This window comes from Solanum dulcamara, chromosome 5 (assembly GCF_947179165.1).
Source record: "Solanum dulcamara chromosome 5, daSolDulc1.2, whole genome shotgun sequence".
NCBI lineage: Eukaryota > Viridiplantae > Streptophyta > Magnoliopsida > Solanales > Solanaceae > Solanum > Solanum dulcamara.
In genome coordinates this window covers 22,904,462-22,924,630 of record NC_077241.1, presented here as the reverse complement: position 1 = coordinate 22,924,630, position 20,169 = coordinate 22,904,462, and the positions used below count along the sequence as shown (strand labels likewise).

Below are 20,169 nucleotides of genomic sequence, written 5' to 3'. Positions count from 1 at the left end.
ATCTAAATCCTCCCAAAAGAGCTTTTTGACTTCCTCATCCAAGCCCATATGAGACACATAAATTAAAATGGAGAGTAATAATTAAATTACTATAAAATACAAACATGAACATACAAATTTAATGCATGATTAATCCATGCATTTCATACCCACGTAATACACAAATATTATAAAAGTCCATAAGGACAAATTTCTTGACTAGAAATTGAGATATTTTATTTTTTTAATAATATTTTAAATTCAAATTTTATGTTAATTTAAAAAAAAAGTGTATCTTTATTTTCAAGTTAGAGCAAATTGATACGATTGAAAAAATATATAAAAATAAGACTTTTAAATAAATACTACGAATTAAAACTCTCACAAAATAGAACCTATAGTTCAAATTCAATACAAATTATCATTTTTTATAAGTTTGTTAGTAAATTAGTCTGTGAATTTTATTTACTTACATTTTTACTTATAATTTTTTATAATTATTTTTTGAAAATATTGACAAATAAATAATAAATATTAGTCAATTTTAATTTAAAATTTGATTATCTTTTATAAAATTCAAATATGGGGTAAATGCTTCAATTGAATACCTAAAATAAGTTGATTATAGAAACATTAAACAAGCTTTTATTATATTGTTAAACAAATTATTTTAAAAAAAGAATACTGTAACATGACATACTTTTAGGAGAGGAGTATTATTTTAAGGAAAATAGGAATAGGTGGGTAATATTGTGGACCTAAAATAAATAAAAGTGATATTATCGGGCAAATTTCCAAAGTGACTATCTAAGAAATTTTACTCCTGCATTCAATATTCCATGCCTGTCCTTGTTCTTTTCGAACTTTGTTCCGTACAATTCTCAGAAAAGCTCATGAGCTTCCAAAAAAAAAAAAAAAAGAGTAGCATTTTCAGAACTTAATTGCAGAGGAAACGGTTTATTTGTTGCAGACAAAACCTTAGAATGAAGTTATCATTTTGCAGTATGCACTAGATAGCAAGATTATCCTTAAGCAAACGAAGAAGTGAAATGCTGCCTTGAGTTCTGTGTTCACCAGAAGCTCCTTTCTTTTCTGCCTTGACTCCCTGCAGTAAATTTATGTCAAACACTACATGCTTGAATAAACCCAGGGAAAGGACAAAAATTGGCACACTAATTCGAACTGTTTAAAAATGGATACAGATAATGGTTAATAAAAGGAAAAGAAAGAAATGACAACCACCAGAAATTCACCTTTGGTTTCTCATTCTCGTCCTTGAAGTTTATGCTGCCTATATCTTTTAATAAGATGGATGAAACTGGTATAAGTCTCCTGGATAAAAAATATAACAGAATCACGAGGAATGATCAAGCTTCAAGCTGACAGATAATATTACTAGGAAACCAAAACACGTTACACACCTTTTTGGTTTATCTGCATTCTGAAATTTAGTGCCGGAACCATGTTTAGTAACCGCTTCAACTACGTTGTTGCCACCTCGGCCTACAACTTCCCCAGGCATTAACGTTGTTGATGGACCCAATAGTACCTGAATTACATAAGAAAAGAACCCATATTATCTATTTCTCAAGATATAAACAGTCAGATGAAACACATGATGCTGAACCATGGGATTGTTTCATCATGCTGAACCATGGGATTAAACAGTCATCAACTACAGAATTGAGTTTTCTTGTACTACTAAAGAATGATATATATTTGCATTCTTAGAGCATTAAAAAGATAATTGTTTTCTTGTTGCAGTAAAATAGAATTACATCTAACAACAATGAGCATTCAGAATATATACATTTTTAATGGCTTACTACATAGTCAGTCCTTTAAACTTATTATAATATTTCATTTAAACACTCGAACTAAGTCATGTTCCAATTGAACACCTCAACTCTTTTTAATAAGTGTTCCAACTAGATACTTTTGATTTAAATTTTGATTATTTTTTTGTTGTGTTCTCAATCATCTATTACGTAGTTAAATTAACCATATAAAATATATCATCGCCTTTAATTAGGCTCATTCGCCTCAATAAGTAGTAAAACCAAGGTGTTTTCCAGTTTAGGTTGATGCATAGATGACATATTTTATGTGGTTAACTTAATTACCTAAAAGAGAAATGAAAACACACGTAAAAGGTTTTCTTTTCAAAAATTTGAACCGAAAGTGTCTAATTGGAATACTTTATTAGGAGTTGAGGTGCGCAAATGGGAACATGACTTAGTTTGAGCTTATGAATAGAATATCTTTCCCTGGAAAGTTAAAGGAGTTGGCTATGTATTAAGCGTGTTTTTTAATACAAACATGGGAAAGATGAGCTACATCTTTATGGAACAACAAGAACAGCATACCCACTGAAATCCCACTAAGTGGGGTCTGGGGAGGTAGATTATACACAAACCTTACCATTACCTTGTGGAGGTAGAGATGTTATTTCCGAAAGACTCTTGGCTCAAGTGCATCAAATACAAGTAAAAGAGGAAAAAAATAATGAAGAAAACATAACAGTTAATACAAAAGCAGTGTAAAACCTACAAGAAAGAAACAATACCAGCAGCAAAATAGTGTGATAATCGAACACAATATACAACATATGACGATAGATAACAGAAGCAAGGCAAGATAATACTCTACCGCTACTAACCTTCTGCTCTAATACACGACCTCCATTCCATCCTATCTAGAGTCATGTCATCAGTAATATAAAGTTGTGTCATGTCCTGTCTAATCACCTCTTCCGAATATTCTTTCGGCCTACCTCTACCCCTCTATGTAACCCCTACAACCAACCTCTCGCACATCATCTTGTCCGCTCCCACTTGTCGGATAACATCATTCCTAATTTTGTTGCTCCTATTATGCCCACACATCCAACTCAACATTCTCACCGCAACATGCATCTTCTAAACATGTGCGTTCTTGACTAGCCAGCACTCCACCCCATATAATGACGATTTAACCACCACTCTGGAGAACTTACTTTTAAGTTTAGGTAGTACCTTACATCTTTATGGAACAACAACAACAACAACAACATACCCAGTGAAATCCCACAAGTGGGTTTATGGAAGTTCACAACAAATACTGCAACACACAAGGCCATGATTAAACTACTAATAGCAACATCATTAGTTTCACATGAACTTTGGTAGGATGTCTGTAATTTGTTCCAGTGATTTATTTAGCTTCAACTATGAGCAATACTAACAAAGAACATGTTGCAAAATAGAAATGAAGGGTGCCAATAACCAATAAGATGCAAATTCCATTTAAATAACTAACCCCTTTAGTATTGTGGAACTAACTTGATGAGGATAATTAGATATAACAGCAAAGATACTGCACCTTCCCACTGATAAGTGGAGCAGAACAAAAAAACTCAAAATATCTCCCTTGCACAGCAAATTAGTGGTTGTTACCCAGCAAAAAGACATCAAACCAAGAAAATTAATCGTAATGTACTGTTATTCTTGAAGACCATAAATAATAGCTTGAGACATTGCATTGCTAGCACTAATGCATTTTAGGTTAAACCTAAGCAGGAGTGATAAGAAGCATAAAGGATACAACATGTGAATTACTTGTGATATAAGAATTTATAATTAAGGTGACTAATAGCATAACTGAACTGACCTTGTCCTCTCCGTTTTGTGTTTGGTTCTCCCCCACCGGAAAAGAGGTCTTATTTTCAATGGAGAGAGATGATTTAGAAGAGCTGACAGTACATTCTGGAAATACTGAATCAGAAAGTGTGTGGTCCTCTTCCATCAGGCGGTTCTCATCTCTGTTTATGGAAGTTGCTTGGGAAGTGCTAACTACAGAATCTCAACACAGAGAACAGAGATTGGTAATTAATGCAGTTAAGACAAACATAAAGGAGGATGAGATAGACAAATAGAAGAATGTAAAGAGATATGGTACAGCTCAAAGAGAGCAGAAATAGCATCAGTAAGATTTTATACAAGTACACTATTGAAGATGAATAGAATTCAGAATTTTACTCTTACCAGAACTTCCCTTTTCTTGCTCGAACTCCTGATCAATGCAAGAGCATGACCCACTTAATACAGCAGTTGCTTTACCCTTCCAATCTGCACTTTCTGCTTTCATTCCATTTGGATTCCTCAGATCTTCAACTCCAGTAGCACCTCTAGTAGATCTTTCGAGCTGCTGAGCAGTCTATAACAGATTATGCTCAAAGTTATAGCTTCTAAAGAATGTCATTTTGGGTTTTACATACCCAAATTTTCATTAAACACCTGATGGAAATATATTTTGAGATATTCAACTTCATTCCATGATTGACAACAAATACCTAATTATTTAGGAGAACTGGCAGTCAAAAGTGTTCCATACAGAAAAGACCAGAAGACAGGAAAACATATGCCTTACAGTCGAGGGGAGCCACTTCTCATTTCTTGCAAGTGCAGACCCTTCCAAATGGCGAGAATAAACTTCTGATTTCACCTGAAACATTGATATAACCACAAAATAAGCAGCTTCCTTATGACAAAAAGAAAGGGAATACCAGTCTTCAAGTGGAAAGAGGTCTGACAGTTGTAAAAGGATATAAAAGAGAGTAATGCATTTTAGCAGTGTATATGGAAACATGCTTTCAGTGTCAAGCAGCTTTTCTACCTTACCTTTCCCACAAAGATTTGAGGACTAATTATGCAGATTTATAATTTATTATAGCAATAAAAAGAAGTAATTCAAATTATTATTATTTTTTAAATTGGTAATTGTATATCATATCAAAGAACCAAAACAGTACTTAGGTAGTACTTAGTATTGAAACCATATTTATATGAGAGCTAAAATTTCTACTGCCCTCTATGTATAATGAATCTAAAACATCAAGAATAAAAACAGTATTATTAGAGTAATCTCATTACACCAAAGACACAGAAATAAGATGAAATTCAACTTGATCTTCTGCACATCATTCTCTATATTCTCAAACTATCTAGAATTTCTCTCCTTCCAAATTGTCCTCCAAATGTAAGCAGGCACAATCCAGCATTTATCTAGTTCTACAAATAAACTTAGTCCTTGTGCTAGTTGTAATTCAGGAAAATTAGCTCGTTTCCTTAGCATCTGTTGAACATGCTAGCAAAGCTCCCTTTCAAATTATTCAATCTGATGTTTGGGGTCCAGCCCCAGTTCTTTCTTCTATGGGTCATCATTATTTTGTTCTATTTGTGGATGATATTACTCGATTTACATGGGTTTATCTTCTTAAAAATAAAAGTGATGTTCATTCTTATGAGAAATATAGGAGAAAAATATTATTGAATTGTGTATCTACACTATTACATTGAGACCCTATTTATAGACACTACATTAGACTCCTTTCCAACTAGGACACTACATTATAATCTTTTTCCAAGTAGGATTTATATATTAATCCTTTTCCAAGTAGGATTTTATATACTATTTTTGTTCTAATCCTATTCTAACACTCCCTCCTCAAGCTAGTACATGCAAGTCATATGTACCGAGATTGTTACAGATGTAATTAATACAAGGACCGGTGAGGAGCTTGGTGAAGATATCTACAAGTTGATCACTCTACTTCACAAATTTTGTAACAATATCTCCTGAGAGTATCTTATCGTTGACAAAGTGTCAGTCAATCTCAATGTACTTAATCCTCTCATGTAATACTGGTGATTTGATGCAGAATATTGATAACTTAACTTTCCTACCAGCCTTCTATATCTTCCAAGATCGCTAAGAGGCTCCCCTACTTGGTAGGACTTAACACTTGGATCCATTGGAGAATCAATAGGCCTACAATATGTCATCCTTGTCTCCTCAAGACTACCAAGTGCATACTTCCTCTGTGAAATGACAATTTCTGATTTGAATTGAGAACCCTAATGCCCAAGAATTACCTCAATCAACCAAGATCCTTACTATGTTTTTTTTTGAGAATTGGTAACATTGTATTCTTTAGCATTAAGGATATGTTGGGGACCTTTAGAAAATCAGAAAAGAACAAAAATAGCGCAATACTTACAAGGATCCTAAGAATTTTAAAAATTGTTCTAAATCCTCTAATCCTATCTACAACAACGACCCAGTAAAATCCCACAACGTGGGGTCTGGGGAGGGTAGAGTGTACGCAGACCTGACTCCTACCAAGGTAGGACGGCTGTTTCCGGAAAACTCTCGGCTCAATAAAGACATAATAAAAAGGTCAGATACGGTTAAGAAATTCAAAGAGTTATGAGATAACAGATAACGAAAACGTCACAAATAAAGTAGAGTGGTCAGAGTGAAAAAAAAATGTATTATATACTAGCAGACTTACAAAAATAATAGAAATCAAAGCGCAAAAGATCGTAATGCACTACCACGCTTATGATTAGGTACGAATAACGAGACTATGAACTAGCCTTCTACCCTAATGTGGGTCCTCCACACCTTCCTATCTAACGTCATGTCCTCCGTAAGATGTAACTGCGTCATGTCCTGTCTAATCACCCCTCCCCAATACTTCTTTGGTCTACCCCTACCTCTTCTGTATCCATCCATGGTCAACCTCTCACACCTCCGCACTGGGGCACCTATGTCTCTCCTCTTCACATGCCCAAACCATCTCAGTCGTATTTCCCGCATCTTGTCTACTACCGAGGCCACTCCTACCTTGTCTCGAATAACCTCATTTCTAATCTTGTCGCTCCTGGTGTGGCCACACATCCATCTCAACATTCTCATCTCGGCAACTTTCATCTTCTGAACGTGAGAGGTCTTAACTGGCCAGCACTCCGCCCCATACAACATAGCCGGTCTAACCACCACTTTGTAGAACAAGCCCTTAAGTTGTGGTGGCACCTTCTTGTCACATAGCACTCCGGAAGCGAGCCTCCATTTCGTCCATCCTGCCCTAATACGATGCGTGACATCATCGTCAATCTCCCCGCTGCCTTGTATGATAGACTCAAGATACTTGAAGCTACTTCTCTTTTGGATGGCCTAGGCACCAAGCCTAACTTCCACGCCACCCTCCTGGGGTGTCCCACTGAACTTGCACTCTAAGTACTCTGTCTTAGTCCTACTCAGCTTAAACCCTTTAGACTCCAAGGTACGTCGCCACTCCTCCAGCTTAGCGTTAACACTGCTACGAGTCTCATCGATTAGGACTATGTCATCCGCGAACAGCATACACCATGGCACCTCACCTTGGATTTCTCTCGTCAATCCATCCATCGCCAAGGCAAATAAAAACGAACTAAGAGCTGATCCTTGATGCAATCCCATCACAACTGGAAAATGCTCTGAGTCCCCTCCTACTGTCCTTACCCTAGTTTTGGCACCCTCATACATGTCCTTGATCACCCTAATGTACTCCACAGGTACATCCTTAGCCTCCAAACATCTCCATAGTACCTCTCGTGGAACTTTATCGTAAGCCTTTTCTAGGTCAATGAATACCATATGCAAGTCCCTCTTCCTCTCCCTATACTGCTCCACCAACCTCCTCATAAGATGGATGGCTTCTGTAGTTGAGCATCCCGGCATAAATCCGAACTGGTTCTCTGAAATAGACACGCCTCTCCTCACCCTCATCTCCACCACTCTTTCCCACACTTTCATAGTATGGCTTAGAAGCTTGATACCTCTATAGTTGTTGCAGCTCTGGATATCCTCCTTGTTTTTGTATAGAGGGATCATTACGCTCGACCTCCATTCTTCAGGCATCATTACCGTCTCAAAGATGACATTAAATAACCTAGTCAGTCACTCCAAACCTACCGAGCTCGCGCTCTTCCAAAATTCCCTAGGAATCTCATTGGGTCCGGTCGCTCTTCCGCAGCGCATCCTACGCAGAGCACCCTTAACCTCTTCGGCCGTAATACTCCTGCAATACCCAAAATCGTGACGCCTCGCTGTACGTTCCAAATCTCCCAACACAATCTCTCTGTCACCTTGTTCATTCAAGAGTTTATGGAAGTATGTCTGTCATCTCTGTTTAATGAGAGTCTCGTCTACCAAGACTTTTCCATGTTCGTTCTTAATGCACTTCACTTGATCCACATCGCGTGCCCTCCTCTCCCGCGCCCTGGCTAGCCTGAACAATTTCCTATCCCCACCTGTCTCTTCTAGTTCAGCGTAAAGGCATTCAAAAGCTGTCGTTTTTGTCGTCGAAACCGCTAACTTCGCCTCCTTCCTCGCTATCTTATAAAGTTCGTTATTCATCCACTTCTCCACCTCATCCGTGCTTTCTATCAATTTCGCGTACGCCATTTTCTTTGCTTCCACCTTCCCTTGCACTTCTCCATTCCACCACCAGTCCCCTCGATGCCGACTACGACTACCTGTCGGTACTCCCAACACTTCCCTTGCTACAACCCTAATACAACTAGCCGTCCTATCCCACATACTGGTCGCATCCCCACTACTATCCCAGGCCCCCGTGTCCTTCAATTTCTCTCCCATCTCCAGGGCACTAGTCGTGGTCAAACTTTCCCATCTGATCCTAGGTCGATCATCCTCTACCCTTTTCTTCTTCGTCATCCTAATCCCTAAATCCATCACCAAGAGCTTATGTCGGGTTGTAAGGTTGTCTATCGGAAAGACCTTATAGTCTTTGCACAGACCTTTATCATCCTTCCTAAGGAGTAAAAAGTCTATCTGAGTCTTAGCCACCGAACTACGGAAGGTTACTAAGTGGTCCTCCTTCTTTGGGAAACTCGAGTTGGCTATCACCAACCCAAAAACTCTTGCGAATTCCAAAAGTGAAACTCCTCCTCTATTTCTGTCCCCGAAGCCAAATCCTCCATGCACATCATCATACCCCCCCCCCCCCCGAGATAGACCCGATGTGCCCATTGAAATCCCCTCCCACGAACAGCTTCTCAGTAGGCGGTATGCTTCCCACTAACTCATCCAAATCCTCCCAAAAGCGTCTCTTCTCCTCCTCGCCTAGGCCTGCTTGCGGCGCATAAGCACTAATAATGTTCAAAGTTATCCCTTCAATGACCACCTTTATCGACATCATCCTATCAGTGATTCTCCTAACCTCCACCACCTGGTCCCGTAAATCACTGTCTATTAAAATGCCTACCCTATTCTTATACTTCGATCTACCGGCGAACCAAAGCTTATACCCGTCCACCTCCTTAGCTTTAGAACCTACCCATTTGGTCTCTTGGACACAAGCTATATTAATATTTCTCTTCTTAAGAATCTTAACTAGCTCTATGGACTTTCCCGTTAGCGTGCCAATGTTCCACGAACCTACTCTCAATCTAGACGCTCCTTTAATCCACTTACCTCTCCTTACCCTCGTCCCCGTCCTCGAGCGAGAACATGACCCTAGTCTACCATCCCTATCCAAAGCCACGAAAACACGTACGGATTAATAATCTATTCAGAGGTCTAAAGTTCTAAAGTTAGCAAAAATGCAGCAACAAGTGTATGAACAAAGAATATATGGAAACCGGAGGTACCAACTCCAGTCGAAATGAACCTGATTGCCGTCGAAAAACACTGTTCACATCGGAGAGTACTGTTCACGCCAGAAAACACTGTTCACGCCGAAAAACAATAGATCTAGGCCAAATCTGGGGGAGATGCACGATTTGTATCTCAAATTTGCTGATTTTACTCCAAAAGAATGGAGAGAGGCAACAGTGACCGTCGGCAAAGTGACCGTTGACAAATGCGTAGAAGACAAACCAAGCAAAAACTAGAAGCTCTTTTTTTTGACTTTAGAAACAAGCCAAGAAATTTCCATCCAAATCAACTCACTTCCTGGGATTGAATAGTTTTGCATTTGAAGTTGCTGAAACAACAGGATCGGAAAAGTGGCCGGCCCCTCTAATCCTATCTCTTTACACAAAAATATAGAGATACAATACAATTCCATTTAACCTTGTGAATGGAATTGGATATATCTTCAAAATTCCTACTATTCATCTCCTTCCACACTGTCCACCAAATGCAATGTGGAATTTAATTCCACTAGGTCTTTTGTCTCTTGCTACCTCCACTCCTGATCCAGCAACTTAGTAAAGCAGTGGTATGTTCTGGCATAGTCCATTTCACTTCCGAAAAGTTGAGAAACATGGACCATATTTGTGTTGTGGAAGTACAATGTAAGAATAAGTGACTATTAGTTTCCCCTGTCTTCCCACATAAAGAGCACCAGAGAAGTATGATCTTTTCTTTCCTCCTCACGACTTCATGTGTCAAGCATGCCTTTCTGATGACCAACCAAGTAAAGCACTTAACTTTTGTTGGTGTTGAAGTCCTCCAAATCTTTTTCCAGGAACTCTGGTATCTGCCGCTTTGCAAGCTGCACTCCTTTTTATATGATCTACCAACTGTGAAGATCCCATCCTCTTATTGTATGACCACCTTACTGCATCATTGGCAGTATTGGTGCTTGCAACCCCCCCCCCACACACACACACTATTGATCCTTACTATGAAAATGATGGAAAAGGTGATGTTTCAATTTGGTAATTTCCTCATCATCATTACGTGTGATAACTATATCATCAACGTACACCACCAAATACACGCACACAACTGGAATAGAGTGACAATAAACACAGAATGATGAGCATCACTTTGTCCCATGCCAAGCTTCTGAATAACCATGCTAAACTTTTCAAACCATGCTTGAGGAGACTTTTTCAAGTCATAAATTGTTCGGCTAGTCTGCACACAATGTTACTAGATTCCCCTTGAACAACAAAATTAGGTGGTTGCTCTATATATACTCAGTGCCGGAGTAAGAACATTTACTAAGGGAGTTCAAAATATAAGGAAGTAAACACACGAACTAGCCAAAGAGGGTTCAACAAAAACTATATATACATGAAAAATAATTTGTACAGTGTATATTAATATAATTTTCCATCCAAGGGGGTTTGGATGAACCCCCTAGCCCCATGCTAGCTCTGCCCCTATATATACGTCATATTCAAGATCCCAGGAAGAAAGCATTTTTGATATCCAATTGGTAGAGAGGCCAATGTCGAACAGCAACCATCAAAAAAAAGGAAACGGACTAAAGCAATCTTAGCCACAGGAGAGAAGGTATCACCATAGTCAAGACCAAAAATTAGGGTATGACCCTTGGCAACTAGTCGAGCCTTTAGACGATCAATCTATCCATCAGACCAACCTTCACTGTATATACCCAACGGCAACCAACTATAGACTTACCTAGAGGTAGAGGAATGAGCTCTCAAGTATCACTAGAGTGGAATGCAGACATCTCAATCATAGCTTGTTGTCAGCCTAGATAAGAGAGAGCTTCACAAGTAGTCTTAAGAATAGACACAGATGTTAGTGATGAAACAAAGGAAGAATGGGTCATCGACAAACGATGATAGCTCACACAAGTGTATATAGGATGAGGGTTACGAGTAGATTGATTACCTTTTCGAGTAGTGACGAAAGGACTTTGTGTAGACAAGTCCTCAACATGCAAGGATTCTATTGGCAGGCGCGAATTATCTAGACGCAGACGACTATGATAAGTCAATAGTGGTGGAGGTGCGATGGAGGAAGATGGAGTTGTAGGAGGTGATGTGGAAGTATAGACTATGGTGGGATCCCCTAAAGATGGAATTGGTAGAACCTCAAAAATGCCTAAAAGTTCAGCATATGAGGATGTAAAGTAGGGTTGGCCTTCAAAAATAAGTAACATTAGCACTGGAGGTCAGGCGAGAAGCATCGATATCCCTTCTATATCTTTGAATAACCGAGAAAGACACATTTAAGAGCACGAGGAGCCAATTTGTCATTTCCTGGAGTAAGGATATGTACAAAACATGTGCTCCCATAGACACATGGTGGAAGAGAAAATAGTGTTGACTTGGGAAACAAAACAAAGTGTTGAACCTGATTTTGAATAACAGAGGAAGGCATGCGGTTAATTAGATAACAAGAGGAAGCTCTTTGTTTCTCTACCAGAATCGTAGAAGCTCTGATACCATGTGAGAAATATAAGAGAAAAATATTATTGAATTTGTGTGTGTCTACATAATTACACTGAGACCCTATTTATAGACATTGTAGTACAATCTATTTCCAAGTAGGATTCTATATACTAATTATTTTCCAATTAGGATTCTATATGCTATTCTTGTTCCTATTCCTATTCTAACAAAAGGTAAGTATTAAAGGATCCAAAACTTGTTCTCCAAGATGAATCTTTCTTATTTACCTCACTGTAGTATGTGGATTGATGATCCTCAAAAACTGAATAACTTTTTCTTTCGAATTCATCCACTTCTCTGAAGGAAACGTCACTTAAAAGCTCTTTCCTACTGCAGCAGTTACTTTGCCAATCTCTCAATTCATTCTCTAGTTTAGAGCATATTGTTTTCTCATTCGTTATGCAATCTTTAGGAGTGCAAGTTTCATTTTCAGTCACCGGTTACATGAAAATTACTATTTAGTATAAGAAAGTATAGTTCCTAAAAAAAACCGAGAATGAAATATTAGTTAAGGAAAACCTTGAACAAATAGAACATAGTTAAGAAAATCACTCCCTGTCTACTTCAAAATCTCATATCTATGTGAAATGGAAGAGAAGAAACAAACTTACAAATATATGGTGGACAAGAACAAGGAAGTATTAGACAATATAAAAATGATTCCGGCACATGTACCTCATTGCAATCAGTGTTCTGATGCTCCTCACATTCTAACGAATTTTTTCTTCCGAATTCATCCACTTCTCTGGAGAACACCTCACTTGAAATTCCTTCCCTACAGCAGCAATTACTTTGCCAATCCCTCAGTTGATTCTCAAGTTCAGCAGATCTAGTTTTCTCACTAGTTAAGCAATTCATGAGGGTGCAAATTTCATTTTCCGCCACCTGTTACATGAACACAACTACTCAGTATAACCAAATGTAGTTCCTAATTGGTTGAGCCCAATAATGGAACCTAAAGTATATAATAATCCAACAGTAGCAAGTTATACAAAGAGTACATTGTAAGCACATTATACCTCAAGTTTTTTCTTGTATTCTTTCAAGACTTTCCACAAAGCTTTACCAAAATTTTGCAGAATCTGATGATTTCTCTCTTTCCTTTCCAATTCAACGTGATCAACTCTGAGATTATTCCTCACATTTGCTTCTGTAGTGATGATCTCCTCAGATTGAACATGAACATCTATCAAGCTGACATCCTTCATTCCTTTCGCAGCAGCTTCTATCCAACAGAAGGAAACAATTTTAAACACAATCCCCTGCTGGAGATATTTTACAGTCCATGCTACAAAAAAAAATATGGAAGAAAGAAAGAACGAGATGGAGATTTGGAACTTTTTGATAACCTTTATTCAAAAGTTGAGTACATTCATCACTTCCTTGATTGATCTGCATGAAAATAACAGTTGACAGAATAAATAATAGCTATGAATCTTTTGAAGGATGAAGTTGATGGGTAAGGAAAACCTACACCTACAATGACCAAAAGATTAGTTACCCTAAAGCTGTAGCTTGAATCTTTATGAACAGTTCATGATATTTTTGGCACATCTTCTGTAGGATTCCCAGCCATAATAACTTTGGATACAGAACACAACATAGCCCAATACACAACAAAGCCCGAAGAATGGAGGTCGAGCGTAATGATCCCTCTATACAAAAACAAGGGGGATATCCAGAGTTGCAACAACTATAGAGGTATCAAGCTTCTAAGCCATACTATGAAAGTGTGGGAAAGAGTGGTGGAGATGAGGGTGAGGAGAGGCGTGTCTATTTCAGAGAACCAATTCGGATTTATGCTGGGACGCTCAACTACAGAAGCCATCCATCTTATGAGGAGACTGGTGGAGCAATATAGGGAGAGGAAGAGGGACTTGCATATGGTATTCATCGACCTAGAAAAGGCCTACGATAAAGTTTCACGAGAGATACTATAAAGATGTTTGGAGGCTAAAGGTGTACCTATGGCATACATTAGGGCGATCAAGGAAATGTATGAGGGTGCCAAAACCAGGGTAAGGACAGTAGGAGGGGACTTAGAGCACTTCCCAATTGTGATGGGGTTGCATAAAGGATCAACTCTTAGTCCGTTTTTATTTGCCTTAGTGATGGATGGATTGACGCGACAAATTCGAGGTGAGGTGTCTTGGTGTGTGCTTTTCACGGACGACATAGTCCTAATCGATGAGACTCGTAGCGGAGTTAACGCTAAGCTGGAGGATTGAAGACATACCTTGGAGTCTAAAGGGTTTAAGCTGAGTAGAACCAAGACAGAGTACTTAGAGCGCAAGTTCAGTGAGACACCTTAGGAGGTTGGCGCGGAAGTTAGGCTTGGTGACCAGGCCATCCAAAAGAAAAGTAGTTCCAAGTACCTTGGGTCTATCATGCAAGGCAGTGGGGAGATTGACGATGATGTCACACATCGTATTGGGGCAGGGTGGATGAAATGGAGGCTCGCTTCCGATGTGTTATATGTCAAGAAGGTGCCACCACAACTTAAGGGCAAGTTCTACAAAGTGGTGGTTAGACCGGCTATGTTATATGGGGTAGAGTGTTGCCAGTTAAGGTCTCTCACGTTGAAAATATGAAAGTTGTCGAGATGAGAATGTTGTGATGGATGTGTGGGCACACCAGGAGCGACAGGATTAGAAAAGAGGCTATTCGAGACAAGATAGGAGTGGCCTCGGTGGAAGACAAAATGCGGGAAATGCGACCGAGATGGTTTGGGAATGTGAAGAGGAGAGACACAGATGCCCCAGTGCAGAGGTGTGAGAGGTTGGCCATGGATGGTTTCAGAAGAGGTAGGGGTAGGCCGAAGAAATATTGGAGAGAGGTGATTAGACAGGACATGGCGCAGTTACAACTTACCGAGGACATGACCTTAGATAGAAGGGTGTGGAGGACTCATATTAGGGTAGAAGGCTAGTACATAGTCTCGTTATTCTTCCGTATTAGTAGGCACATTAGCGCACTATAATTTCTTGTGCTCTGACTTCTGTTATTATCTATTACTTTCTGTACATTGATTACTCTATTTTATCTGTGTCGCTTTCGTTATTTGTTTTCCCATATCGCTTTGAACTTCTTTGCCTTATCTGACCTCTTTTTATGCTTCTATTGAGCTGAGTATCTCTCGAAAACAGCCGTCCTACTTTGGTAGGAGTAAGGTCTGCGTACACTTTACCCTCTCCAGACCTCACGTTGTGGGATTTCACTGGGTTGTGGTTGTTTGAGTCACTGTGTAGTTGATAATGTGGACAAGTATGCCTTCTCCTATAATGATAATATGTTATTTAATTTTAGTTCCTAGTGTACTTAACAGTATTAATTTTGTCTCCTCATTTTAGTTGATAGATATGTATAAAAAATAATTATTTTCTTTCTCATTTGCACAATGAGATCAATATGATTAACAAATCTCCATGTAATTTTAGTCTTTTATTTAACTTTTCAGTTTTCAGCATATTCACAGATAGTTTTGATTTTTAGTTCACTACTCCTGGTGTTGTGATTGTATTTTTTCTATTTTTTAAATAATATTTTTTCTGTTTAACCATAATAGGTGAATGAACAAATAAATAGACAATTTTGAAAGAGAACTGACAAGGGAAACATATGAACATCATCATAATGAAAGAAAGCTGGAACAAAATATTGACTTTTTTATAACAAAGAAATCCTGGAGGGCCAATACCACAAAATTCGAAATTCAGTGTATAATAGACCAATCCCTCTAACCCTTCTCCACTTAAATACCAAGTTTTTGTATCTAGAAAGGTTTGAACCTGTGAAAGCCTAACCCACACATCACACATTACACTCTGCCCGCTTGACCAAAACCCTGGAGGTAGAACAAGATATTATTTCTCAACCAGTATGAATGTTTTGTTAGATTGGTTATTTAAAGTTAAGACCCAAGACATTGTCAAAAGATGTTGTCTTACAAGAGTCGCTTTAAAGCACAAAAAGACCAGAATGGTTTTTCTTTCTGTATTGAAAGTTCAAGGATAATCTTAAGAAACTAACTGAAATTGGTAATTCAGTAAGCAATCACCTCACACAAAATATAGGATTAGACAATCACCTTGCGCCAAGCCTCTGGTGAAACATGTACTTAAGCATAAAGCCTAGGGCGCAGGATTTAAAATAGAAAAATGGGACAAATAAGATATACCTCACAATCTTCACTTCGGCTCAATTTCATTCTTTTAAGCTGCACCAAGCTAGGTGTTCTTTGCACATGCCTCTTATTGTGGTTTAAAATTCCATGTTCTTCAATGATATCAAACCTGCATCAACAGTTCCTTGTTCAAAAATTACTTCTAAATAACAGAAAAGGTCAATGCTAAACCAATTGTTACAACTGCCGTCATACTTGATTTTTGTATATGGTGAAGCCTGCCTTAACAGAAAAGATGTATCAAGGTAGTGTTCTTCCCCAGGTCTTACAGTTAGAAGCTGCAGCATGGACATAGAAAGCCACAAAGGACAATGTTAAGAAAATTGCGGAGCAGAAAAAATTGATGGACTTCCAATATTTTTAGCAGTTCATGATAGTTATAAAATATCTAAACTGATTTCTGCAGGGGTAAATGCATACCAATGCCATCCGCTTCTTGCCTTCCAAATAATCTCGTAAGTATCTGGTCAACTATGCAAAAGAAGAACCAGAAAATTACCAAGGAAAGTCAGATGAAGGATATTCTATCTGAGAGAAAAACAGCTATCCAGAGCTGGGTATTCAATATCACTGATCCAACGAATAAAACCATTTTACAAATAACCTCAACATTGACTTGACACAATATATTACTTTCATAGCTCTACTGTGTGAAACATTTATTACACCTTCATATGCATTTATAAGGAACTATGTTAGATAACATTGGATAGAAGAAAAATGATTTATTTCGACAAGTAGAAGCAAACATAAAAGTAACAAGCAGTGACTAGAGGCCAATAAAATTTCCTGGAAAGTGACGGAGAAGGATAAGAGAGTAACACATTACCAAAGAGTTTTGAAAGTGCTTCTGCATAGGTTTCCTGGGGTTCTTCTGATGCTCCAGTAATGACTGCACGGAACTTCCAGTGGATGAGGAATAAAAAAGAAGAGTGACATACCTCGATATTCATGAAACGGAAGTAGATTGATGCTACATACCCTTAAGCACAGGCCAAACACCATTGATGTGTTGTTGATAAAATTACTTTCGACCAGTCTAATCCCCTAGACATGAGCAATATTATCAGTGAGATGTTGCAAGCCAGAGAAATACATTAACCGCCAAACTTGCAACATAATATCTACGGTCTAAGAAAGATTGAAGAGTCACAATCTTCTTTGGGTGGTCTGAAGATCGAGATATAACCTAGCGACAGTAAAATCAAAGATACTAATGGAAATGGATCTTTTGAAATTCAATAAAACAGCTTTTTTGTAATGATATGATTCCAGTGGCCAATGACAATCTGCACCTGATTTCCAGTCTTCTTTTCCCTCTCAGCTCCAGCAAGGTCAACTATGGTCAGGACAGCACTGTTTGAGTTATCACCAACTTTTCCATCTACCTTCTTATATTCACAGCGGATGTTTATGATGCACTGTGAACGACTGCAATGATGTTAAAACTTTCATCATGATAAATACAATTACAACATGACTATGCATACCTAACCTGTCCTTCATGTCCGTAAACTAGAGAAATGATTTGAAACAAGATTTCGGTATTCCGTCTTCTATTTATTCTTTATTCAAATTCAATTCCTACTAATAAAATAGAAAGTTCTTGAGTTTGTCTTCTGCCCTTTGAATGATAATCCCAAATTGGAGATATCAAAAGAAAGGGAGTCCCTATCATTCTTTTATTGTGGATATGAATATGCAATTCACCTCCGAAGATTAACAACGAAAGGTTGGTTTCCGCAATTGAAAAGATCATTATCGTGAATGGTTCCATCAACCATTTCAAGTTTAAGAAGTACAAGAAGCACTATTACAGTTTTGTATCAAAGAAAAGTCACTTAAGAAAGAAATCCAACCTTTGAAGAAAAAAAAACAAATGTTTCGGGATATAATTTAGGGAGAGACACTAGAAACTGTTTCTCAAATATCACAAACCAGAGCATAAGCAAAAGAACAGTCACAGACCAACATAAGTATTTATATCCAAAACACACCTAGATTGACTATTTGAATTTGTCATAGCTGTAGCACGCTTCAAAAGTCCACATGCGATTAGGGATTCAGCTTGTTGAGGATCATAAAGTACAGCCTGTTCAGAAGCACCAGAGTGCACACAATTATTTGATCTTTGTGAACCGCAGGAGTTACAGATTGAAAAAAAATACAACAAAAAGAAGCTATACAGCAATTCAAAGGACAACCTCTCGCAAGCCTTTAATAGATGATTGTTGGATAAACAAATCAGCCCCATCTTGAATTAAATCAAATATTTTTTCAGATTTTCCTTTCTCAGAACAGATCTCAAACATGGACAGATAAAATATCCTGCACGTGATAAATCATGAAGAAAAAAAAAACAGTTACTGAATCATGAAGATAAAATATCCTGCACGTGATAAATCATGAAGAAAAAAAAACAGTTGCTGAATGCAGGCATTTAAAGGACACACATAGAATTGCAACTGTTTATCCCACAATTAAGAATGCAATGATAGTTTTAAGAAAGTTCAAACCTTACGGACTAGGAAAATGCTAACACAAATATCTTGCACATAAAAGAAACTAATCCTTCTAAATATGAAAATCCTTTAAAACATATATTAGAAATGAAAGCACCTCTGTGACTGCATCTTGTTGCCTTCTTCTTGTGATAAAATTCGACCAAGAGCCAAAGGCACCATACCAGGGTCCCTTCCGCAGCCAAAGATTGTATGAGTCTTCCCAGAGCCACTTGGTCCCAATGCAGCCAACATGCCACTCTTACCCTTCAGAAAATCCTCAACTAAAGGATTCACCATTATTTCATACACTTCCCTCTGCAACACAAATCGCAACATCTCAACTCCAAACTAGATAATCCTGGATATATTTCAATTTAATACTAAAAGTACTTTAAAATAAATGTAATTTCTGGTTTCTGAAAATAAAAACAAATAACCTGAGATGCTTCTGACGAGAAGACTTGTGAAAAACCTTGATAAACTTCTGATTTAATACGTTTGCCGTCTTGTAAGCTCTGCGGAAGCGATACAGTGACGGAATGTGCATCGTTCACTCTCACACAGACTTCATTGCTCTTTTTGAGCTTCTTTGGCAACGCATTCGTGGACTTAGGGTTTTTAGGCCAAGCCATTTTTGTCTTCTTCATTTCAGCGACCATTTTTTCTTTTTTCAGTGTTTCTCGTTGAGAAAGTAATGTTCGGATTCTCATAAATACCTTAAGATTCTCCGATGATGCCTCCGTAATTTTTTTTTCAGGGACTTCGATGGACAGAATGTCTTCAATGGGGAATGAAGAGATGTTTCGCGGCGGTGATGATGAAGATCGGAGAAGCGAAGCAGGCGCGGCGGAGGAAGGTGTTGGTCTTGCTTTCCGGTGAGGGTTCCGTCGAACGGTCACCATGCATGGATATGGTGAAGACCCTTCCGTCTCCATTTCTTCTTCGGTATAGTAGTGGTTCACACTATTGTACTAATAAATCAAAAAGGCGGAAATATTTGAATCAGATGAGCGGGTCACCGCGTTAATCCATATTATATTATATCATTATTTTATGTAAAATCCTTTCTTTCTTTTTTTTCAAATAATCACCATATTTAATTTTCATGTAATATAAATTTATTTTTTCAAATTTTTAATATTTAATATAAAATTAATTTTTTATTTTAAATTTCTAAATAACATAAATTGCAAGTAAATATTAAATAATATACATATTAATGGACAATTCAAATAAAAGTGATATCATTAATGAAATATAATTACCTAAATATTACATAAATACTCAACTTTCAAGATTATTAAAGTGATGAAAAATTTTAAAAAAAATTAAAGTGACGAAAATTTTTTAAAAAAATACTAATCCGGAATGATAGTAGTATATATTAAATAATATATATTTTTAAAATATTGTATTACATTAAAAAGGAATTATGAATATTAGAGATTTAATTAATGACATTATATGATTTATAGTATGTTAATTACAAATATTGTATAATAGAAAGTAGAAATATAATATAATA

General features: G+C 37.6%; 1 protein-coding gene across 5 annotated transcripts; it reads right to left on the bottom strand.

Annotated features, from left to right (window-relative positions):
- Window positions 1-779: 779 nt before the first annotated feature.
- Window positions 780-19,636, bottom strand: LOC129889094 (kinesin-like protein KIN-6). Of its 5 annotated transcripts, none has more exons than XM_055964226.1 (19): window positions 19,082-19,636; window positions 18,760-18,959; window positions 18,345-18,468; window positions 18,138-18,232; window positions 17,436-17,571; window positions 17,122-17,187; window positions 16,970-17,032; window positions 16,561-16,611; window positions 16,336-16,418; window positions 16,135-16,249; window positions 13,307-13,349; window positions 12,977-13,182; window positions 12,633-12,842; window positions 4,387-4,461; window positions 4,002-4,173; window positions 3,628-3,818; window positions 1,401-1,528; window positions 1,233-1,311; window positions 780-1,084 (listed from the first exon to the last, which is right to left on the bottom strand). In XM_055964226.1, the coding sequence occupies exons 1-19, from the start codon at window positions 19,577-19,579 to the stop codon at window positions 989-991; spliced, it is 2,631 nt and encodes an 876-aa protein (XP_055820201.1). In that variant the 5' UTR covers window positions 19,580-19,636; the 3' UTR covers window positions 780-988. The 5 variants fall into 5 exon arrangements, with proteins under 5 accessions (XP_055820201.1, XP_055820203.1, XP_055820204.1 ...); XM_055964228.1 differs by having other exon boundaries at window positions 3,628-3,809; XM_055964229.1 differs by having other exon boundaries at window positions 4,002-4,164.
- Between the last annotated feature and the right edge of the window lie 533 nt (window positions 19,637-20,169).

Coding starts and splice junctions, on each gene's coding strand:
- LOC129889094 (XM_055964226.1), bottom strand. CDS start 19,579: ATGGAGACGGAAGGGTCTTCACCATATCCATGCATGGTGACCGTTCGA. Junction 17,188..17,435: donor AAAAGAAGACTGGAAATCAG/GTGCAGATTGTC, acceptor GCTCATGTCTAG/GGGATTAGACTGGTCGAAAG. Junction 16,612..16,969: donor AGCACTTTCAAAACTCTTTG/GTAATGTGTTAC, acceptor TCTTTTGCATAG/TTGACCAGATACTTACGAGA.